This window comes from Phycomyces blakesleeanus, assembly GCF_001638985.1.
Source record: "Phycomyces blakesleeanus NRRL 1555(-) unplaced genomic scaffold PHYBLscaffold_3, whole genome shotgun sequence".
NCBI classification, from domain to species: Eukaryota; Fungi; Mucoromycota; class Mucoromycetes; order Mucorales; family Phycomycetaceae; genus Phycomyces; species Phycomyces blakesleeanus.
The window spans coordinates 897,907-921,324 of NW_017265136.1; the positions used below are offsets into that span (position 1 = coordinate 897,907).

General features: G+C 36.7%; 12 protein-coding genes across 12 annotated transcripts; 6 read left to right on the forward strand and 6 right to left on the reverse strand.

Annotated features, from left to right (window-relative positions):
• Positions 1-700: 700 nt before the first annotated feature.
• Positions 701-2,287, forward strand: PHYBLDRAFT_163524 (hypothetical protein; the record flags this gene model as incomplete). The annotated part of the gene is made up of 2 exons (XM_018434813.1): positions 701-965; positions 1,152-2,287. The coding sequence occupies 2 exons, from the start codon at positions 701-703 to the stop codon at positions 2,285-2,287; spliced, it is 1,401 nt and encodes a 466-aa protein (XP_018296449.1).
• Positions 2,288-3,312: 1,025 nt separating this feature from the next.
• On the reverse strand, positions 3,313-8,660 carry PHYBLDRAFT_69648 (hypothetical protein; the record flags this gene model as incomplete). Its single annotated transcript, XM_018442138.1, has 13 exons — positions 3,313-3,876; positions 3,953-4,297; positions 4,436-5,010; positions 5,110-5,305; positions 5,462-5,605; positions 5,743-5,860; positions 5,950-6,120; positions 6,267-6,415; positions 6,519-6,636; positions 6,762-6,793; positions 6,934-7,275; positions 7,378-7,686; positions 7,806-8,660. 13 exons carry the CDS (start codon positions 8,658-8,660, stop codon positions 3,313-3,315), a joined length of 3,918 nt encoding a protein of 1,305 aa, XP_018296450.1.
• A 2,298-nt stretch (positions 8,661-10,958) lies between these two features.
• On the forward strand, positions 10,959-11,585 carry PHYBLDRAFT_57774 (hypothetical protein; the record flags this gene model as incomplete). Its single annotated transcript, XM_018440252.1, has 1 exon — positions 10,959-11,585. One exon carries the CDS (start codon positions 10,959-10,961, stop codon positions 11,583-11,585), a length of 627 nt encoding a protein of 208 aa, XP_018296451.1.
• A 406-nt stretch (positions 11,586-11,991) lies between these two features.
• On the reverse strand, positions 11,992-12,659 carry PHYBLDRAFT_140500 (hypothetical protein; the record flags this gene model as incomplete). Its single annotated transcript, XM_018430411.1, has 3 exons — positions 11,992-12,255; positions 12,366-12,491; positions 12,642-12,659. 3 exons carry the CDS (start codon positions 12,657-12,659, stop codon positions 11,992-11,994), a joined length of 408 nt encoding a protein of 135 aa, XP_018296452.1.
• Positions 12,660-13,329: 670 nt separating this feature from the next.
• PHYBLDRAFT_107160 (hypothetical protein) lies at positions 13,330-13,623 on the reverse strand (the record flags this gene model as incomplete). The annotated part of the gene is made up of 1 exon (XM_018427982.1): positions 13,330-13,623. A coding segment is annotated over one exon (294 nt), but the record flags the coding sequence as incomplete, so codon positions are not given.
• A 48-nt stretch (positions 13,624-13,671) lies between these two features.
• PHYBLDRAFT_163528 (hypothetical protein) lies at positions 13,672-14,633 on the reverse strand (the record flags this gene model as incomplete). The annotated part of the gene is made up of 3 exons (XM_018434814.1): positions 13,672-13,873; positions 14,046-14,191; positions 14,463-14,633. The coding sequence occupies 3 exons, from the start codon at positions 14,631-14,633 to the stop codon at positions 13,672-13,674; spliced, it is 519 nt and encodes a 172-aa protein (XP_018296454.1).
• A 716-nt stretch (positions 14,634-15,349) lies between these two features.
• On the forward strand, positions 15,350-15,676 carry PHYBLDRAFT_140501 (hypothetical protein; the record flags this gene model as incomplete). The annotated part of the gene is made up of 1 exon (XM_018430412.1): positions 15,350-15,676. One exon carries the CDS (start codon positions 15,350-15,352, stop codon positions 15,674-15,676), a length of 327 nt encoding a protein of 108 aa, XP_018296455.1.
• A 33-nt stretch (positions 15,677-15,709) lies between these two features.
• PHYBLDRAFT_140502 (hypothetical protein) lies at positions 15,710-16,412 on the forward strand (the record flags this gene model as incomplete). The annotated part of the gene is made up of 2 exons (XM_018430413.1): positions 15,710-15,740; positions 15,805-16,412. The coding sequence occupies 2 exons, from the start codon at positions 15,710-15,712 to the stop codon at positions 16,410-16,412; spliced, it is 639 nt and encodes a 212-aa protein (XP_018296456.1).
• Positions 16,413-16,951: 539 nt separating this feature from the next.
• Positions 16,952-17,245, reverse strand: PHYBLDRAFT_94091 (hypothetical protein; the record flags this gene model as incomplete). The annotated part of the gene is made up of 1 exon (XM_018443850.1): positions 16,952-17,245. A coding segment is annotated over one exon (294 nt), but the record flags the coding sequence as incomplete, so codon positions are not given.
• A 2,690-nt stretch (positions 17,246-19,935) lies between these two features.
• PHYBLDRAFT_94093 (hypothetical protein) lies at positions 19,936-20,220 on the forward strand (the record flags this gene model as incomplete). The annotated part of the gene is made up of 1 exon (XM_018443851.1): positions 19,936-20,220. A coding segment is annotated over one exon (285 nt), but the record flags the coding sequence as incomplete, so codon positions are not given.
• Positions 20,221-20,759: 539 nt separating this feature from the next.
• On the reverse strand, positions 20,760-21,726 carry PHYBLDRAFT_163532 (hypothetical protein; the record flags this gene model as incomplete). Its single annotated transcript, XM_018434815.1, has 2 exons — positions 20,760-21,271; positions 21,336-21,726. The coding sequence occupies 2 exons, from the start codon at positions 21,724-21,726 to the stop codon at positions 20,760-20,762; spliced, it is 903 nt and encodes a 300-aa protein (XP_018296459.1).
• Positions 21,727-22,381: 655 nt separating this feature from the next.
• PHYBLDRAFT_140506 (hypothetical protein) lies at positions 22,382-23,131 on the forward strand (the record flags this gene model as incomplete). The annotated part of the gene is made up of 3 exons (XM_018430414.1): positions 22,382-22,533; positions 22,725-22,915; positions 22,992-23,131. 3 exons carry the CDS (start codon positions 22,382-22,384, stop codon positions 23,129-23,131), a joined length of 483 nt encoding a protein of 160 aa, XP_018296460.1.
• Between the last annotated feature and the right edge of the window lie 287 nt (positions 23,132-23,418).

The following is a 23,418-nucleotide window of genomic DNA, read 5'->3' on the forward strand; positions in this document are numbered from 1 at the left end:
AAAATTAATCATTAGAATTTACTTGCGATTTTGTATTTTTTGATAAAAGCGCAAATATAATATTTACTTTACGCTATTAAAAATTATCCGCCCTTTAACACTGCGATCAATGTACAAAGATAAATAAGCATACAAAACACACAAACACAGACAGGCAAGAAGACAGACAGACAGACAGACAGACAGACAAATATTAAGCTCAATAGAATTGTGCTCATGTAACAATCGGAGAAACCTTAGACTCTCATTTTTATTGCTGCAAATGACGCCAAAAGGCTTTTTATAGCCTGTTTTCACGTGATCAGCATGGCTAAATGAAGCAATTTGTTTCTATTCACCAGAGTAAGAGATTTCTTCCTTTAGGTATACAGCCCATCGGTCACTCAAGCCCGCTTATACCCTTTATTTCTTTTTTATTATTTGAAATAAAGACATATATATATTTTTATATTTTTATATATAAAAGATTATAATAGTTATATATAATTAACATATAAATAAATAAATAAAAATTAACTCAGCCTCGATTAGCTTTTTTCTCTCTCTCTTTTTTGGCTTTATATAAAAAAAAATTCTTCCTCTTCTTGCTTATCCCATCTCTCTTTTTCTTCTTCTTCTTTTTTTTTGTTTTTTTTATTAGTATCTTTATTATAGCTTCTATACACACACGCACACAGATACAGATACAGACAAACGCACAATGGCTCCTCCAGCACCATCATTAGTTTTACAGGACGCAATACACGACACACCCACCGAAACACGCGTCCTATCAACCTCAGCCATCTTAAAAAACAGAGCCGAAAAAGCGGCCCTGCGACGGTCTATACAATCCCAATACTCGGTTACCTCAACCAATTCGACTCACAGCCAACGATACAGCCTAGCCAGTAGTATTGGAAGTGTAGACAATACCCAACGTCGATGGTCAGCAGAATCCGGCACTTTCGATTACGTTCCCCAATGTAAGCCAACGCTTTATATGCATATTATATATAAAAATTTGGAATGAAATATATATATATATATAATACAGTATAGTATAAAATAAAGTCAAGGGCAAAAAAAAACAAGCAAGAGGATTGGGCTTGTGTTTGCAAGCGGAATGGAAAAAAAAATATTAGACATATAAAGTTTTTTGTTGTTTACAGTGTCACCCACAGGAACCTCTTTCTCCTCGCTCTCCCCTTCATCCCGCCTACTCTTGTCGGGTGCAACCAGCTCTGAAAGCTTCCGCCACCAGGAACTCAGCCGTTTCCTTCCTCAACGCCACACCAAGGCCTATTCCGACCCTTCGCCAAAAATGCCTTCTGTTGCTCTGACCCTTACGCTGGCCAATAATGCCGAATCCTCCACAGACAACAGCAACCACCATAGCAGCCCTACCAACAACAATATCAACACTATGAACAACGAAATCAGTAGGATACTCACCACAACAGAAGCCCCACTGCTTGACCCTTGGTGTATGTGTGTCAAGACCGCTCTTGAGAACGTTATTTGTCATGCCTGGCTCCAAAAGTACGAATCATCTACATTCGCTTTCGTGCGTACCTGGAAACGCCGCTATGTTGTGTTGGTCGACAAGACCGTCCATATCTTCAAATCACCAAAGCCAACAAACCCTTCCAAAGAACACTTCTTGCTCACCGAAGACACCTTTGTATTCGTCACCGAGGAATTCAAAAAGGGATATGTGCTCGAGCTACGAAAGCCGCTCTGCAAGTGGTATCTACGATGCGAATCAGTTGCACAGATGAAAATCTGGTTGGAGGCAATGAAAAAGATTGTGGCTTGTGTCAAGCTAGGCCATCAGGGCCAAATGACTGCCGGTCTGCTGTCCCATCTTGAGTTGGTCGATAACTTTCGGTTACTTGCGATTAAGCCCGATAGCAACAACACCAAAGACGAAAGATCTGCTGACAGGGACGACCAACAGACAGCTGCTGTTATTATTAGCAGGAGCAAGAGTGGCAGTAGTAACAGCAGAGGAGGTAGTGTCCATAACAACAGTGGCGCTGGTGATCAGTACTCATGTACACTTGCACGAGATCATCTTCCGGGTGATATTGTCCCAAACAAACGCTGGAAAGAGGCCCGGTCTCGCAGTATACAAACCGCCCTGTCCACAAACCGCCTATCTTCGTCTTTCTTCCCTACCCCAAAAAGACAATCGCTTGCCCAGATTCCTGGTTGGGAGGCAACACTTCCGCCTCAAATGCCCCCGCCACAATCCACACCCCCACCTCCACCTGTTCCACAGCTACCAGCTGTGTCTGAAGTATAAGGTCTTTAACGCACACACACACACACACACACACACACACACATGTATATATATATACGTATCTATGTGTGGTATAGCCAACTCGCTCGGTCATTCTTTACTCACATTCTACTTATTTCATTCCATACATAACATTCATTCATTCATTCATTCGTTTAGTAATCCAATTCACCCATCTTAATTTTCTTTTTAATTTTCTTTTTGGGTGCTAATGGTACTTTTCTTACTCTATATATATACATACCTTCCTATTAAAGGAAGTTGTAAATTACTTTAACTAGCCTATCTTGCTTAAACTATTATCTATATTTCTTTCTTTTAATTACCATTTTATCCTTTTTGTCTATATTCTTTCATTCTTTTCTTTTTTCACCTGTATAATTTAAATTTTTCTTTTTTAATATATATCTAATTATATATTTAACACCTTTGAATACCCACTTTTTGGGTATCTTACTTATATTTTTTTAAAAAGAAAAAATAAATAAGAATAATTTTTGCCCAAAGCCTTGAAGAATATATATATATATATATATATATATAATATTTCAGTGATTTTTTTTTATAAAAAAAAATAAAACAAAACAAAACAAAACAAATAATGATTGTTTCAATGGATTCTGAAGTATGTGTGGGAACGAATATATATATATATATATATATATATAATAGAAGCGAAAGGTAAAGGATAGGGTAGGAATAGAAAAGGATAGGAAAGAGGAGAAGGATAGAGAGAACGATGTGGGTATCAATATTTAGGCACTATGCTTATTGTAGAGTTAAAAGGGAAAGTGATAGAAGAGGATGTAGAAGAAGGAGAATTTGGGATCTGGGATCTGGGATCAGGGATATGTATATATATATATATATATAGAAAAGGAAACGCACATACACATACACATACACATACATACATACATATACATACATATACATACATATACATACATACACAAACAAACACACACACACACATACACATACACAGGTAAACACGAACAAGCCAGTGCTCGGTACTGTAGCATTTACATGGGTAGTGTTGTTTCTTCCGAAGGTGTACCTGGGTACCCTGACTCCATGGGTAAGATAACATCAGCATTGTCTCCAGAAGCAATAAACTGTTGCTGCTGTTGCTGTTGTGGTAGTCCCTCTTGAGATTGCTCTTGTATTTGCAACTGTTGGTCCTGCTGCTGTTGTTGTTGCTGCTGAGCCGCATTTGGTGGATTCTTGCGCTTCTCAAATTCGGCATGCAAGAAACTCTGTACATGCTTACCGGGTCGCATCCGAAGAATACGCAAGATTGTTTCACTACTTGGCATATCCATCGAGACAGACTTGCGATCGGTTTTGCGTCTTCGGACGGTGTGCTTTGAGTGGTAGACTGTCTTACTTCTGTCTGCCTTACGACCTCCTCTCATCTTCATTTCAACCTGGTTTTTCAAGACCGTGTGGTAGTCCTGGATCAATGTTTCGGTATCAACATTATAAGCCGCATTGATGGCCAACAGAGCATAGTATTGAGATGTCTCGAGTCTATCGATTGGCACAGCATCACCATCCTCACCACCATTAAACAAGATTTTCAACAGCTACCAATATACATAAGTATTTAGAGTCAAATAGTATCATTAAAACAATTATTATTAATTAAAAAAAAAAACTTACCTCAAGCCATTTGAATACCACATGTATTTCATAATCATCCAAGGGCTTCATTTCAGAAGGTTGTTCAGAAAGTGGTGGTAGCAATACACACTCGAGAGTCAAGAGAATTTCTTTCCATACTCGAAGAAGAACCATTTGCATATTGGCCTCCGAAAGATGATCGTTGAGGACATGGAGGTTCTTCTCCAGATAATCCAGAAGAGGTGCAATTGCGTCTTCACATTCTTGTAAGGTAATGTCGGCTTGTTTTGTAGCTCTGTTGAAAGCAGAAAAGAAACTGCGGTCTCTTCCCAATACTCTATCTAGTATCCGGCGTGATAGACACTGGCGCATATAACGACCCATCTTTTAAGAAAAAAAGGAACGCACACACACACACACACAGAGAGAGAAAATAATTAATATCCCAAAGTATATCAAATGATAATAATATGAACAACTTGACTCTTTCTTCTTCTTAGCATATATGCGTGTGTTACTTACTCTGTCAACAATTAAACCAGCAGCATCGTTTTCAGCTCGCTTGAGAGTTCTGAACGCCTTACCGAACCAGAACTGAATGTCATCCTTTTCACCTTCCATGCTCACTCTGAGGATCAGCTTACCCTGTGGGTGCAAGTTAAGCCCCAGCTCATGGGACTGGTAATCGTCAAAATACTCTGGCGAGAGCTTGAACCAGACCAGACCACACTCTTCGTTGGCCCCAATCATGTCTTCGTCATAAACAACCGCCAGGACATCGACGGCCTTTTCGGTCAGCCAGATGTCAAAGATTTGGTCCCAGCGCGGGTTAAGCGTTTCGTAGACAGTGCGGGTACGGGTGATCTGTTTGCCGTTGATCTCCAGCACAACATATGGGTCGCTGAGTCCATTCTTGTCCAAGGGCTGCAGATCCTCGGCGCGCACGATCTTGATCGAGTACAGAAAGTTGTTGTTTTCGGTCTTTTCTACTGCCGTGCTTGGCGATCCAAATTCACGCATGATTTCGGCAATATCGTCGACTTCCATGATCTGGTACAGTCTGTCGAGTCGTCCACGGGCAGCTTCAATGTCATTAACTTTGACACAGAGCTGATGTAAATATTGAATTATGTATTATGTATTAATACATATACGTAAAACAAATAAACAAATAAAATAGGATTAAAAGAATTTACTTGCCTCTGGTGTAAAATCTGCTGGAACTCCCTCATCTTTTGCTGTACCCCGTGCTCCATAAAGCTGGAATCTGGCTCTGTCGAGGAAAGAAGTATTTGCTGCAACTTCGGGTGTGTGTTCAATACGAGGGTTGATATCTTCGGTAATCATGTCCTCCAAAGTGTAGGTATATTCTTCAATAGCAACACCAATCACCTACAGACATTATGACAAACCATTATCTTTTCTTTTAGCATTCAGAATAATACTAGTAATACTTGTAACCATCCCACCAATAATAAACGTCCAAAGAAAAAGAAAAAAAGGGGGGCGAGCTTCATTATATACATATATATGTTTTTTTTTATATACCTTTGAAAGTGCTGTCAAGAAACGACAATGTTGAAGATCGTTGGGCCATTGAAGACTTTGAACAAAATCAACTGCTTGATGAAACATACTGAAGAGATCAACAATAGATGAAGAATGCATTGCCGTTTCATTAATGCTCTCAAACTAAAGAACAATAGAAGACATCAAATATATGGCCAAGTTAGATATGACATTAAATGAAATGAAATCAATTCGCTTGCATTGAATTGAACCACCGAGTTTTTTTCTTTTTCTTTTTAGAGCAAAAAAAATTGACTTACATGATCTTCCTTGATGGCATTCTCAACCCACTCAAGAGTTGCTGCACTTGTAGTACTCAACCATCGTCGAACATGCTGTAAGAACCATGACTCGACTTTGAATAATGAAGTTTGTTTTCTACACAACAAAAAAAATATATAACAACAATTAAAGAAAAATCCTCGATTTTTTTTTAGTAAAATAAATAAATAGAAATAAAAGCTCACTTTGGACCATGTTGATCATAAAGTCTCTTTAAACTGAGAACCTTTTGATAGAATTCAAATGTTACATCAATAGATGCTGTCGAGGCTTCTTTTGAAAATGCCCAATTGTCGATTTCCAAGGCAAAGTAGGGCATCTGTCTTGACATGACAATTCCAGGAATTGACAGAATACTATAATAAAGTAAATATCAATGAGAAAATCAAAACGTACAGATAAATAAATAAATAAATATATATATATATATATATATATATATATATATATATATGTCTGTCTGCCTATTTGCACCAATTGATGTAATGTAGCAATACTTTACCCTTTGATTGGTGTTTTGAATTTTCGCTTTGAAAGAGAAACAAGTTCCTTTTGGAGCTTGTCTGCCATGGTCAAAAGATTTGTGAGGTCGTCGTTTTCTGGATTATTGGACACCTTTTCAATGTATCTCCACCGCTCAACAGCTGCACCCTATTTATCATTTGTTATTATGAGGACAGGCACCAGATAGAAATATTTGAAGCATAAGAATAAATTTATGTATCTACATCTCTTATGATTCTTTTTGTATTACCTCTATTGTTTCTTCAAGAAGAATAAACTCCTGGAGGGGATCGGCATGGTCTTCAAGGTAAGCTGTATTCTCATAGATCTTATCAAGCATACCCACCAAGTCTGCCACCCATTCTGGGCTATAGAAGAAGATATTAGGTGCAGACAGACGTAAAGTTAGACTTGTTGTTTCAATTTGTATATGTATACTAGATAAATAATAGAGAAAAAGAAGAAGAAAAAAAACTTTACATTTATTTGTTACTTGCCTAATTTTCCAATATTCTGATAAAGCATCTGCCAATGAATGCAATAGAGTTTGATTCAATCCCTCAAAGGCTCTGATTAGACTTTCTCTCTATATAGATTTTAATGTACAGATATAAAAGAATAGAATATTAGTAAACATTTATAGACAGATAGCAAAACAAACATACATCATTTATAGCCCATGAATTGACATCGTTCTCCTTTATTGCTTTGTCAAGGGCTCGTGTGGCGTCTCTGATGTCTTCGAAATCCAGTTCACCTAATTCAAACCGAGTCTTTACAAGTTCGAGATACAAGACTGCTCGATAAGGCGATGTGAGACGCCATGTCTTCCAGCATTCACGGAGAAGTTCATCCGATTGTTGTGACAGAACACTGGTCTTGGCACGCTCAGCATCCGGAGTTACTTTTGTGTCATAATCAATGCACATATTCATCAGCAGACGGAAAAATGAACGGGGATCATTGGGAACATAAGTAAAGGGGCTCTGAAGGGATTCTGTACGAGGCTATTTTATTTGTCGTCGTCGTTGTTGTTTGAAACAAAGATTAAGAAACAGATAGCAAAAGGTTAATAGAGATTACATTATTTATGTGCGTATAATACTAACGCTTGGAAGAGGAACATCTTCTTGGATATTGTAGATCGAGGATCTGTTGGTATCAGTCAGGGATCCCTGCCGACGTGTGGGACCTTTGGCAAGTAAGTTTGAGCTGCCTACATCTGTTTCGCTTCCTGCACCGAGAGAGAGCTTTGGGTTCATCAACATGAGTGTCTTCATTAACTCTGTTAGCTGTTTGAGTTCACGCTTCTGCCAGTTGTCGTACATCTGTTGACTAGGGAAATCTTCGCGTCTTCCTGGAAAGGGTTGGTTTGTGTGTACATTGTTTATACATTTTTTGAGATCAAGTAAGAGAGCCTAAATAAAACAAAAAAAAAGAGAAAGAAGCTTAATTTTTGTTAGTTTCTCTTTTAGTCAAAAGTAAATAGAAAAAAAAAGTAATCCTTTATTGGGCCAACCAAATGAAGAAAACTTACGGATTCTGTACAGATGGGTTGTAATTCACGTAATTTCTTTCGATGATCCGCATCATCCATTTGAAAAAGACTCTGGACGGTCTTGACCATAGGAAAGTTTTCCAGGGCTTCGATCGATCCAGACGGAAGGGGGGAAGAAGGTGCGCCTGGAGTGGGCTTCTTTTCTGGTGCACGACGGCCTCCAGAAGCACCTGCTCCAGACTTACCATTTTCCCCACCTCCTCCAGCAGCAGCAGCAGACTTTGATGGTCCCACAAACCCATTAAGTTTCTCCATCAGTTCTGGGGTTGCTGCCGACGGAGCATCTTCCTGGACGGTCTGGATAACCAATTCTGCAAAAATGGCAATATATCGATTCAGCTCTTCGTACCAGATAGCCGGGTTTGGGTTAGCTCGTTTGAGCTCAACTTCACTAGTCTTGAGAAAGATGATGACGAGGTCATTGACAGTGCCGGTTGGTTTGTAGCGATGCTGTAACAAGACTTTCTGGAACTGCGAGATAACAGTCAAGAAGCGCTTGTCTTGGTATTCTGCTTTGGATGTGTCCTTTGCTTTGCTAATGTCATCCACTCGACGCATCAATCCTCGCACGATTTCCTTTGTCAACTTGTCGGGTTTACTCTCTTCGCCAAACTTGTCTGTAATACTTCCAAACACATCACCGACGCCAATGTGAACCGATTGTCTCTCCTTCTTTGGTTCTTTTACAACCGGCTGTGGACCACTTTGTTCAATACAGGCTCGAATGGCACACCGAAGTGCATAATCATAAACTTGAGTTGGATTGAGGGTTCTTGTAGCCCGCTTGGCACCACCTCCACCACGTCGTAGTGTTGAAGTACTTTTGATCTCCATTCTGTTTTCTTTCTTTCTTTCTTTCTTTAATTTTTATTTTTATTTTTGGTCTTTGGTCTTTGGTCTTTAGTTTGTGGGTTTACGAGGGTTTGGCTTTTCTCTCTCTTTATTTATTTTTTTATTTTTTTCTTTTGGCTAAGCTTTTTTTATTTTTATTTTTATTTTTATTTTTATTTAGTATAGATAATTTTCTAGGCTATGAATTTTTATTTTTATTTTTATTTTTATTTTTATTTTTATTTTATATTATTTTTATAATGATTCTTTTGGTTTATATAAGAAAGTGAAAGAGAAAGAGTTCAAAAAAAAATAAAAAAAAAAATAAAAGAATAAAAAGAAAGAAGCGGCGGCTGAGAGAGGGGAGGGAGGGAGAGAGGGAGAGAGGGGTTGAAGGGTAGGGGTTTTCCTTTTAAGAAAAGGGAGTTAGTAGGGGCAAGAGGAGGCTTTGGCAGGAACAAGCCCAAAGAGATTCTCTCTTTCTCTCTTTCTCGAAACAAAACAGCAAAAAAGCTCGACCACACTTTTAGTAGCTATGAAGAATAGAGAACCACCTAAACACACACACACACACACTTACCACTTACACTCAAACTCGCACGTGAGACAAAACCAAAACATTAAAACCCAGACAGAAACTATATACAAAAAAGAGACCGAGATGGTAAAGGCAGCTTAATTTCTCCTGTGGCCAAATGACGCTTCTTTAAAATGAAAAATAAATAAATTAAGCCTATGATGTTTGAATATCCCAATAGATGCTTTTATTTTTCGGCTAATCTCATACATATATCTAAGCGTCATATTTGATATACTAGGTGATAATTTTTTGCTTGCTACGTACATGTTTGTGCTATTCAAAAGAAGAGTCAATTAACTAACAAATGCACTTTATGAAATCTGTATATCTTTGTGTGAGTGTGAGAATTACAGATGGTGTATTAGCAAAGACACCAAAAGAAACAGCTTACTCTACATGCCTTTTGCTTTATATTTCAGGGTCAATAGTAATATTAATCGAATAATAACAGCAAAAAAAAAAAAAGATTAAGGGTTTTCATGTGCTAATCACAACTTGCTTGGAAATAGAACAAAATATATATAAAGACAGCTGATAAAAATATCGAGAAATAAAGAAGATTATTCCCTCTACATTTATAGTGTATTTCTTTCATGGTCTCTCAATTCACAAAAGAACACAGCATACACTGCATTGGAACACTTTGACCAAAAATTTAAAGATCCAAATAAATTTCAGTTGTATATACAGAGTATTATAAATATTTAAATTAAATTAAATTAAATAAAAGCACAGGCCTTTTTATTTTGTTGTATTATTTATGTGGATTGATGTTGTGCAGGATAAATTTTCACCGGTTTGATTTATATAGATAATCTGACTATACAAGAAAATAGGGCTACAAAGACTTTTTTGGTGTAATAAATAAATAAAAAATATTGCTTTTTTTCATATTTTTATATGGTTGTGCAATAGAGACATTCTCTAGATGTATACATATACAATCTACGCCTAATACTCTATATAGAGCTAGTAGTAATTGATCCATTCAATAGATCTATAGACATAAATTAAAACGGAAACAATTTAGCCTTCCTTCTGGGACATTCATGACAAATCCAATCCTGCGACAATTTCCCTTTAGCTTACAAACAAGTGACTGCTTTATAGCCTCAATGGGTGGGGTTCATTTGATCAACCTGGCTTCCTAGCTTGTTTATTTTTTTAATTTTTTAATTTTTTAATTTTATTTGTTCTCTTATTCTTCTTACATTACTTCTTTTAATTGTACCTATTTAATGTCGACCAGAAACGCATTTACACAACTGACACGCATTGCTACCTTTGGCATTCGTCACAAGAGTGCAATTCAGCAACCTATCCAAAGAACCTTTATGTCAAAGAGCCCCTTGACAAACTTATCCTCTGCCTGGTCTACTCGCAAAATATCTGCAACACAAAGATCCCTCTTGGCTAATCAAGGTAAAAAACTCAAAATAAAAATAATACTCAAAGCAGAATGAAGTTAAGAGAGAAGAAGAAAACACAAAGAGAATCTTGTACTTGTACTTCTCTCTCTCTCTCTCTCTTTCTTTCTTTCTTTATATATTTTATCTATAAACACATTATATATATATATATATATGTTACTTTCATTAAATAAAAATAAAATACAATTTAAAATAAAATAAAATATAAATATAAATATAAACGATTTTTATGTATGTAATCTGTGTATGTGTGTATACATGTACGTGTGTGTACATCTGTTAGTTCGTACCATGTTTATCCAAACCGAGTCAACTCCCAACAACGACTCTCTTAAGTTCATTCCTGGCGTACCTGTGATGGGAAGTGGCTCGACAGAGTTCCTTGACGTACGTGCTTCAATGAAATCTCCTTTGGCCAAGCAGCTTTTCAAGATTGACGGAGTTGTGGGTGTGTTTTTCGGCCCAGACTTTGTCACGATCTCCAAGGATCCTTACAGCGAGTGGCAACTGATGAAGCCCGATGTTTATGCAGCCATAATGGACCACTTCTCTTCTGGCCAACCCATTGTCTATGATGAGGCTGACCTGGCTGCAAGTGACACTGCAATTCATCCTGATGACTCTGAAGAGGTCCAGATGATCAAGGAGCTTTTGGACACCCGCATTCGTCCCTCTATCCAGGAAGATGGCGGTGACATTGAATTTTGTGGATTCGAGGACGGAATTGTGAAACTCAAGCTCAAGGGCAGCTGTCGTGGCTGTGACAGCTCTGTCATCACACTCAAGAACGGCATCGAAAACATGCTGATGCATTACATTCCCGAAGTACAGAGTGTGGAGCAAGTATTCGATGAAAACGAAACCGTTGCATTGAAAGAATTCGAAAAGTTAGAGAAGAAGCTCGGTGAGAAGAAATAAGCCTCTGTCTTCTTTTCTTTTCTTTCTAGACTCTACCCACCCACCCACACCCACACACATCTATATACACCATTTATTCCTCAATCTCTCTTTACACAAACACTACACCCACTACACAAAAAGAAACTCATAGATTAGAAACAAAATCAAAAGCCAAATATATATAGAAAACAGACAAACAGAGTCAAAAGTGGACAGACCAAAGAAAGAAACAAAAAGCTCTCTCAAAGGACTTGCAGGGTCCTCTTCTTCCTCTTCCTCTTCTTCCTCTTTGCTCTTATCTTCTTTTTCATTATTATCTTTATTATATGTTATATATATATATATATGTATATATATGTGTGTGTGTATTCTATTCCGTTTCAAACCCCAAGAATATCAAAGTCAAGCCAAATTCAAATTCAAGTTAATCCTTTTCGAGATTGATAGCATTTCCAAACTTTGCATATAATAACTTCTTCAATTCCTCCATTTTGCCCTGTACACTCTCTACATCGCTTCGGATATTATCAAGTTCGAGCTGAATCTTTTCGGTATCTTTCTCAACGCGCTCTAGTGCTTCGGAAACAGGTACATGTGCAAATGTATCACCGACCTTGTATCTCACAGGTTCATCCTCATCTGCCAATTCAAGTTCCATTGCAACATCATCCAAGTATTCTTTCTCTTGCTAAAAGGCATGCACATATATAGGTCAATATTTGTTATTGACGAGCGACCAAAAAAAAAACATAACTGGTAGATCCATATTTTATCTTTTTTTTTATTTTATTTTTGTACCTTCATCTTCTCGTACTGTTCCTCGAGATCATCAATTTTGGCATTCAGTTTACTAAACTCATTAATCTTTTGCTGATCGGCCCAGGAAACCTCGACATCGGAGTCGGCCTCCTCTTTTTGATTAAGCTTTTTGTTTTTGTTTTTGAAATAAAAGAAAAGAGAATGTAAGGTTAACTTTGTCAAGGTACTTTTCGATTATGTTTCTCAGTAACTTCTTTCGTGTATAGAAGAAGAAAAGAAGTCAGACATATATGTATATGTATATGTATATATTACCATGCGAATGTTGGACATTGTTAAATATAAAAGGAACTGTTTTATTTATTTATTTATTTATTTATTTATTTTAAAAATAATAATATAATAAAGTGAATAATATGGCAAGCAAATAAGAGAAAGGAACGCGCCCTCGCGCTCGCGCTCTTTTCCTCTCCGAGAAAATGACTGGCGCAGACTTAAAGTACTAGGTCAGCACAGACATTCCATATTCCGAAACTACGAGTCTGGCATTCATTCCATCCTTTGCCCCTTTGCTTGCTAATTTACTCTTTGGCTCTGCTTGCTCACTTGCTCACTTGCTCACTTGCTTGGTTGCTTGCATGTTGACTTTTATTGGGCTATTGTGATGATTTATTTTTATAGATGAACATAAATAATAAAATAAAGTATTTGTTCAACTTAAATTTACATAATATTTTTGTCTTTTCTTTTTTATCAAGTAAAAGTATATGATAACTATTCAAGTATACACATAGTAAAGAAGTGAAAAAAAACACTAAATTTTAGAGCTTAAAAAACAGTAGCAAATTATAGCACTTAAAAGTATAAAGCCACTTTGATTAAAGTTAAAAATTACTCCATTTCATTTGATTATAGAAGAACCTTACTTTATCATCTTAAAGTGCTTTTACTTGAGATTTAGATGATGTTAGATTTTTTTTTCTGGGCGAATGAAAATTAGTTTCTAGACGAACAGAGATCTATGTTTAGACTTTTTAACCACAATAATTAAAATCCTTAATAAAAAGGAAACCGTGTTTAATATGGCGATACAAGGGAGTCTCTTTTTTTTTTGATTTGAAGAAACAGCGTCTGACAGGGATGGTTCGAATGCGAAATTAACTATCATACTAGCTTTAATGATACCATTTTTTGCACTCCTAACGGGAACTGTACCAATACCACTAACCTTATGTACGTGCTGAAGAGAAAAGTAGAGATATCTGTCGGAAGAACAGGTAGAGTGATCAATAGTATCATGAAAGAGACAGTGTCGACTTTAACACTGTTCTTCTTGGATTTTTTTCTAACGGTTAAAGACCTCATGTCCTTCTTCTCCTGGCCAAACTGACTTGGGGATGGTTATCATATTAATGACAGCATTGAGATTCCTTTGACTCACCCTGACACACCTGGTCACATTGCAAACTCTGCAGAACACCAAAGTTCTTAAAACCGGGTGTCCTGGCTGCTTCAAGCTCATCAAGAAAACAGAAGCTACACGTTTTCTATGTGGCAAAAAGTTTACTAATAACCCCACGCCGGTTCCTCTTCCGCTTGACCAAATCTTTCCCAAACATGACATCCCCCAAAACGATCAACAAGACTCTTGTTCTGTCTTCTTCATATGCGAGGGTCTCTATATATTCAAACTTTCTCCTAAAAAATCTCGTCTTTTACTTTTGACTTTCATATTTCTGCCATCGATACACCTCCATATATTTCTTCTTTTTCTTCTTGTTCTTGTTTCTTCGCATATTCCTATAGTATTCTGAACCACCATTTGTCAAAATGTGTGCTATTATTTCTGGCGTTCTCTGCCTAGCCTAATATAAACTAAATTAATTATTGGCTGTGTTTTTCCCATAAAAGTTGAACAACTGGCTCAAGTTTGTTAAAAACATAATAAACGTATTAGTTGTACGTTTCAGATGCCAATGTCTTTGCCATAAGCATGCAGCTTTAAATCTGCTCGATTCAATTGTCTTTCTTGGCCTTCTGTTACTTCTTTTGAATAGTGATTGATTCCGCGAGATGCTAGTATTCCTTATTCGTACATATAAGTATACTTCATATGGGATTCAAGCCGTTAACTACCATAAACACTGACTTTCGACAGGAATTTAAGGATAAAAGCTTGTATATTAATCGTACTTCTTCTATATCTAAGTGTTCTGACTTGAGCTCAATTTCTTTCTTTAATGACTTCCTTCTGTAGAAAAGTAGATATGTTAAGAGCCTGTTTGATCTAATTAGGTTTTCAAACATGATTCGGCTATTCTCGTTTGGTACGATTTCAGTATTATCTCTTTTTTAATATACACTTGGTGTGGACAGACTAAAAGTTCAAAAAAGGGCAAGAAAAGGGTAAAACAAGTCCATCTTGAACTTAGCCAATCAGCTTTAATTATGACTGTCCACACCTTTTTTTTAAAAAAAGTTCAAAATTAGTTCAAAATACATATTAGGTAATGCTATGCTCATAATGCTGTCACTGTCAGTAAGCATAGTCAATGCTTCATATTCAAATATATCAACATAAAGAAGTCTGTTTTGTTGTGGATAAAGACGAATTTGTTTATATTATCCAATTACAACTCTTCAGAATCTTTCACTGCTTGAATCTGTATCTGCATATCGTCAAAGCATACGTATGCAAACGATATCCCCTGTCTCTAAAAGTCCTCCCCATCAATACAAGAACTCTTAACAATTCTCATCAATAAAAATCATTCTTCTTGAGCTCAAACCTCTCTCCATCTCATAATCTAATTATCTACACCACTTTTTTTACAAATCCATTTATTACAGGTATAACATTTTAGCCAAAATAGCTTGTCAGTATATATTACTCATAAAGTTATAAATAATAATCAATACTCATCTACCTTCATTTTAACTCCATCCTTTTCGTCTTTTTTTTTATAAAAAAAATTATCTTCTTGTATCGCCTGTACCTTACATTAAACTATTGTAATAAAAGTATGTCCACCCCCAGCGCTATTGAGTTCGTTTCTCATCAGGAAGATGACAATCAGTCACATTCCTGGATGAAGCCAGATGGTGGTAAAGATGGGTTGTCATCGATTGATCGGCTGCAGTACTTTCTGCTGAAAGACGACGCAGACAATCTGAGGAAGTACCTTGGTGGCTTCAAGAACGGGAAGAAGGTCAAGGTCAGCAAGACCAGAGTGATCAACGACTGCTGCCAGTATTTTGACAAGCAGGGTGTGAAGCGCACCAGCTCTCAAATAAAAAGCAAGCTGACGTATTTGATAACCAAGCAATATCCTATTGCATTCAAAGCCTGAGAAGACAGCACAATGAGAATTAGCGAAGAAGAAATGTCTCAACGTGAAAAAGATGAGCTTGAAGGTATGAATATTGTTACGTATAAGTTAAAACAAACATCTAAACAATTTAAATTATTTTTTATAAGTATATCTTAATGATATATGCCCAAACTTCACGCAGATGAGAAAAGTACTTGGTGAAAGTAAGGCAAAGTCACCTGCTGTATGTAATACAACAACGCCCTTGGACTTAAACAAAGCCCAAGACATGAGCAAGGATGAAGACGGTGAAGACGGTGAAAATGATGGAGGTGACGAAGCCAGTGAGAGCAGCAAAAGCTGCAAAGACCAAGAAGAACAGGGAGCTGATGTCAGCAATGAGATCAGTTCTCAGAGAGAGGCCATTGTCCAAAGCAATAGTGAAAGCAGCACCTCCGAGCACTCTGACGCCAGTGCGTACAGTGGCAAAAGACGCCCTAAATTCTTTGGCAAGATTGTGAAGAACACGGCAAAAAGATCAGTCAAGAGCATAGAGGATATTGGGCATGGTATAAAAGAGTTCAATGATGCCCGGATATCGCTCTTAGAATCAAAGTACGAGGAAGAGCTCAAGAACCAGAAGGAGAAGCTGCAAAAAGAGCTTCAATGCGAGCAGCGGGTAAAAGGAGTGATCCTTATGGCAAAAACATTTGACTGGTCTGAGGAGAAGACTAAGAATGAATTAGAAGAGGTGTATAATCAATACCTTAATTAATAAATTGTATTTCTTCTATTTATACTATGCGTTTAATTTTTATATATATTTATATACAAATTCTCAGAACTAATGTTATTTCATTTAAAAAAATGTAAAGGCATATAGACTATATAAAGATACTATCATTAAAGCAGACAAAATTGATCTTCTACTTACATCTTCAAAATAGTTTGATAATAAAATATTAAAGAAAGAGAAGAACATAAATAATGACGAAATATCTATTTAATTACAGCTGTCAAATGCCGAAAAGTGAGATCTATCTAATAGATATAAAAGCTAATACTTCTGTTTTTTTTAATGTATTTAGAATGATCAAAGTTTATTTTCTTTATTCAAGAAGATTTATTCTTCTCTTTTGACATAACAACACGTTGTGTCTGGATCCACCTTGTATTTCCGTCTATATTCTGGGATCCATCTACTACACCAGACTCCTCTGAATATCCTGTCTTCCGCAGGCGTTCAACTTCAGCTTTCTCTCTATCTTCCCATCGACGCTTGGCTTCCTGAGACCATTTGTCGTCATCTTGACACATCAGGAAATTGTTCAAGGCTACGCAAACCCGAATCCATGCGTTAACCTTTACAACGTCTTCCTTTCTTTTTATCCTTACAGGGATTGATTTGAGAGAGTAGAATCTCTCTTTTAAGATTCCAAATGCATGCTCAATTTTTACTCGCATGCTCGAGATCTTGGTGTTGAACTCTTGGTCTGCTAACGAGAGTTCACTGTTCCTTGACTTCTTTTTGATTGGAACAATATAGTTTGTAGTCTTGTATTCCGCGTATGCCAACACGTACTCGTCATCAGAAAAGAATCGCTCTGGGAATTTTCCAAGCTCACACTCAGACAAAGTACGCATATCATGCGAACTTCCAAAGAAACCGGTTGACATGTATCGGATTATGCGTCTATGATCACACACTGCGACACTGTTTACACAGTAAGCGGATCTGCGACCGAAAAACTGCTCTGGCTTCCACGATGGTGCTTTTGCCAGCTTAAATAAGCATCCGTCAAGAAATCCAACAAGGTTTGGAAATCCTAATGGATATTCATTTGCTCGTTTTATCTCTGCTTTCTCAGATTCGGTTGGCCAATAAACGAACTTGTGCTCTAAAGAGAGAATTACTTTGAAGAATCTGGTTGTTATATTCTCGATAGAGCCCTCTATTTGTTTTTATTGTAGGAAACAGGTGAATAAATTTGCTTTTGTATATGTGGGTAAACAGTCGTAGACTATTATCCTGAGTTACTTACTTCCTATTCCAGAACGTCTTGCCAAACGGCCACTTGACGAAGAATTACCATTTGATCCTAATCGGTCAAGAACAATGGAAATCTGTAGTCTAACATCGATCGAGTAAAATCCTGACAATTGTTGGCAAAGCTCGTGGTTTTTTACAAGATCATACAGCTTATAAAAAGAGCTTTTGCTCATTCGAAGCTCTTCCAGGAAGCCGCTTTCATCCAAGGCAAGCAGAAAATTCAATCTTTCTTTTCGAGTTACAAGTTTCTTGGCCTTGTTTTGCCCTTTGAAAAAATAGCGTCCTTTGCTGATTTTGTCTTGGACCTTCGTAACCATCAATTTCTCCTGTTGTAGCTTTAATTTGCATATGCTTGCAAAATCTTTGTACGTGTCATGATCTTCCTCACAAGTAATGACATTAGAGTCGGACAACATCTTGATCATCTTCTTCAACGTGTGTTGAGTGATAGCTGCAGATGCATCCAAAGTTGATTTTGCGAGTATATTTATTGGAGTATGCGGCATTTTTTTAAGATAATAAGTAAAAGAGTAATATATTTCTCACTTTTATACACGCTAGTATTTAATTATACCAAGTATATATGCTTTAAATTGTCGTTTGCTATTTAAGTGTAATGCAACTAGAAGGGATGCATGATATTATCATGCAAGTAGTATCAGACGAAAACTGGCCAATCATAGCCGTTAATTAATTTTGCCCTTTTTTTGCCCTTTTTTTGAAGGTTCAAAAAAGGGCAAAATTAATTAAAACTCTCATCCAATAAAATGGCCTAAATTTTTGCCCTTTTTTTGAACTTTTTTTGAACTTTTAGTCTGTCCACACCAACTCTTTCCGGAAATTCTTGGTGCAAAAATAAAAATCAATTTGGTGCAAAAATGGAATGCACCAAATGCACCAAATGCACCAAAAAAGATGAATTAAGCAGAGAAATGGTAAAAAAAAATGCATCAAATTTTATCTTTTGTTTTTGCACTAAATAATTTTTTATTTTTGCACCAAATTTATTTTTGTTTGTGCACCAAATTGATTTTTATTTTTGCACCAATAATTTCCGGAAAGAGTTGGTGTGGACAGACTAAAAGTTCAAAAAAAGGGCAAAATTAATTAACGGCTATGATTGGTCAGTTTTCGTCTGATACTACTTGCATAATAGTGTCATGCATCCCTTCTAGTTGCATTACATTTAAATAGCAAACGACGGTTTGAAGCATATATACTTGCTATAATTAAATACTAGTATATATAAAAGTGAGAAATATATTACTCTTTTACTTATTATCTTAAAAAAATGGCGCATACTCCAATAAATATACTCGTAAAATCAACTTTGGATGCATCTGCAGCTATCACTCAACACACGTTGAAGAAGATGATCAAGATTTTGTCCGACTCTAATGTCATTGCTTGTGAGGAAGATCATGATAGGTACAAAGATGGTGCAAACATATGCAAATTAAAGCTACAACAGGAGAAATTGATGGTTACGAAGGCCCAAGACAAAATCAGCAAAGGACGCTATTTTTTCAAAGGGCAAAACAAGGCCAAGAAACTTGTAACTCGAAAAGAAAGATTGAATTTTCTGCTTGCCTTGGATGAAAGCGGCTTCCTGGAAGAGCTTCGAATGAGCAAAAGCTCTTTTTATAAGCTGTATGATCTTGTAAAAAACCACGAGCTTTGCCAACAATTGTCAGGATTTTACTCGATCGATGTTAGACTACAGATTTCCATTGTTCTTGACCGATTAGGATCAAATGGTAATTCTTCGTCAAGTGGCCGTTTGGCAAGACGTTCTGGAATAGGAAGTAAGTAACTCAGGATAATAGTCTACGACTGTTTACCCACATATACAAAAGCAAATTTATTCACCTGTTTCCTACAATAAAAACAAATAGAGGGCTCTATCGAGAATATAACAACCAGATTCTTCAAAGTAATTCTCTCTTTAGAGCACAAGTTCGTTTATTGGCCAACCGAATCTGAGAAAGCAGAGATAAAACGAGCAAATGAATATCCATTAGGATTTCCAAACCTTGTTGGATTTCTTGACGGATGCTTATTTAAGCTGGCAAAAGCACCATCGTGGAAGCCAGAGCAGTTTTTCGGTCGCAGATCCGCTTACTGTGTAAACAGTGTCGCAGAGTGTGATAATAGACACATAATCCGATACATGTCAACCGGTTTCTTTGGAAGTTTGCATGATATGCATACTTCGTCTAAGTGTGAGTTTAGAAAATTCCTGAAGTGATTCTTTTCTGGTGACAAGTACGTGTTGGCATACGCGGAATACAAGACTACAAACTATATTGTTCCAATCAAAAAGAAGTCAAGGAACAGTGAACTCTCGTTAGCAGATCAAGGGTTCAATACAAAGATCTCGAGAATGCAAGTAAAAATTGAGCATGCATTTGGAATCTTAAAAGAGAGATTCTACTCTCTCAAATCAATCCCTGTAAGGATAAAAAGAAAGGAAGATGTTGTAAAGGTTAATGCATGGATTCGGGTTTGCGTAGCCTTGAACAATTTCCTGATGTGTCAAGATGACGACAAATGGTCTCAGGAAGCCAAGCGTCGATGGGAAGATAGAGAGAAAGCTGAAGTTGAACGCCTGCGGAAGACAGGATATTCAGAGGAGTCTGGTGTAGTAGATGGATCCCAGAATATAGACGGAAATACAAGGTGGATTCAGACACAACGTGTTGTTATGTCAAAAGAAAAGAATACATCTTCTTGAATAAAGAAAATAAACTTTGATCATTCTAAATGCATTAAAAAAAACAGAAGTATTAGCTTTTATATCTATTAGATAGATCTCACTTTTCGGCATTTGACAGCTGTAATTAAATAGATATTTCGTCATTATTTATGTTCTTCTCTTTCTTTAATATTTTATTATCAAACTATTTTGAAGACGTAAGTAGAAGATCAATTTTGCCTGCTTTAATGATAGTATTTTTATATAGTCTACATGCCTTTACATTTTTTTAAATAAAATAACATTAGTTCTGAGAATTTGTATATAAATATATATAAAAATTAAACGCATAGTATAAATAGAAGAAATATAATTTATTAATTAAGGTATTGATTATACACCTCTTCTAATTCATTCTTAGTCTTCTCCTCAGACCAGTCAAATGTTTTCGCCATAAGGATCACTCCTTTTACCCACTGCTCGCATTGAAGCTTTTTTTGCAGCTTCTCCTTCTGGTTCTTGAGCTCTTTCTCATACTTTGATTCTAAGAGCAATATCCGGGCATCATTGAACTCTTTTATACCATGCCCGACATCCTCTATGCTCTTAACTGATCTCTTTGCCGTGTTCTTCACAATCTTGCCAAAGAATTTAGACCGTCTTTTGCCACTGTACGCACTGGCGTCAGAGTGCTCGGAGGTACTGCTCTCACTGGCTTCGTCACCTCCATTGTTTTCACCGTCTTCACCGTCCTCGCCCTTGCTTATGTCTTGGGCTTTGTTTAAGTCGAAGAACGTTGTTGTATTACATATGGCAGATGACTTTGCCTTACTTTCACCAAGTACTTTTCTTATCTGTGTGAAGTTTGGGCATATATCATTAAGATATACTTTTAAAAAATAATTTAAATTATTTCGATATTTGTTTTAACTTATATATAACAATATTCATACCTTCAAGTTCATCTTTTTCACATTGATACATTTCTTCTTTGCCAATTCTCATTGTACTGTCTTCCCAGGCTTTGAATGCAATAGGATATTGCTTGTTGATCAGATACGTCAGCTTGCTTTTTATTTGAGAGCTGGTGCGCTTCACACCCTGCTTGTGAAAATACTGGCAGCAGTCGTTGATCACTCTGGTCTTGCTGACCTTGACCTTCTTCCCGTTCTTGAAGCCACCAAGGTACTTCCTCAGATTGTCTGTGTCGTCTTTCAACAGAAAGTACTGCAGCCGATCAATCGATGACAATCCATCTTTACCACCATCTGGCTTCATCCAGGAATGTGACTGATCGTCATCTTCCTGATGAGAAACGAGCTCAATAGCGCTGGGGGTGGACATACTTTTATTACGATAGTTTAATGTAAGGTACAGGCGATACAAGAAGATACGTTTTTTAAAAAAAAATAAGAGACGAAAAGGATGGAGTTAAAATGAAGGTAGATGAGTATTGATTATTATTTATAACTTTATAAGAGTAATATATACTGACAGGCTATTTTGGCTAAAATGTTATACCTGTAATAAATGTGTTTGTAAAAAAAAAGTGGCGTAGATAATTAGATTATGAGATGGAGAGAGTTTTGAGCTCAAGAAGAATGATTTTTATTGATGAAAATTGTTAAGAGTTCTTGTACTGATTGGGAGGACTTTTAGAGACAGGGGATATTGTTTGCATACATATGCTTTGACAATATGCAGATACAGATTCAAGCAGTGAAAGATTCTGAAGAGTTGTAATTGGATAATATAGACAAATTCGTCTTTATCCACAACAAAACAGACTTATTTATGTTGATGTATTTGAATATGAAGCATTGACTATGCTTACTGACAGTGATGGAATTATGAGCATAGCATTACCTAATATGTATTTTGAACTTTTTTTAAAAAAAAGGTGTGGACAGTCATAATTAAAGCTGATTGGCTAAGTTCAAGATGGACTTGTTTTACCCTTTTTTTGCCCTTTTTTTTGCTTTTAGTCTGTCCACACCAAATGTTCTCAACCCCTCAGCCTTACAATAAAAAGTGCTATTGCGCTGGATGTAGTCAGAACGAACTAGTCTATAGTTCTGTAGCCGGAAAAACTGCTCAGCGCCATAACAAAAGAGCAAGATTAGATGCTATAAGATGTGAAAGTGGTACGCAGTTTGTAGTATTATTCTATTATATTCTATTTTTTTGTAGTTCAAAAAATAACATGTTTTAACACAATCTTCTGCCCAAAGAAATTTGATAGAGGTTGATGTTGAACGTAGGAAATATTTATTTAAATAAAAATAATAGAGCGTAACTATGTAACATATTCTAAATACAGCCATTTAAACATGTCAATCCAGAAGCACAGAAGAAGCGTGTGGTCAGACCAACTCACCTGCTTGGGAAGGAACCCCAGTGTCTGACGATGAGAATGTTCCAGTTACGAATGAGGAGATTCACAACAGCAAATACAATGGCGATGAAAACAAAGAAAACGATAATGAAGATGAAGATGTTGTTAAGGTGGAGGTCGAGGAATTTGTTAATGAAGGTTGGCGTTGTGCTATGGCAGAAAGAAAAAATTGAAAAAAAAGGAGATGATTTTTTTTTTTGGTTTTTTACAATAGATCCTTTTGCCCCCCCCCCGCCCGATATGCCTGAGAACCCAGTGCACAGGATCATTACTACTTTTGTGGTAATGTTAGCTCTCCGCTATGTGGTCAACAAAGGCGCTGTCATCCTGATAACGTTCATCAATAAGCTCTAGACAACTTACAAGAAGAATTTACAATTGCCATAGAACATTTCTGGCCTCAAATACAAAACGGAGCTTTCATCCATGACCAAAAGCGTTCATAAATATGTTTTGTGCCAGGATTGCCACAAGGTGTATGAGGAAAGTGTATTATGTTGGAATACAAACTCTTATTGACGAGCATCCAAGGGGGTCCAGGATTCGTGCAGTATCTCATTGCCCATTTTCAGTACCACCCAGAACAATACTGATACCTGGTATCGGCTGTAAAAAAAATTAGTAAATACAATTTTCAGTGA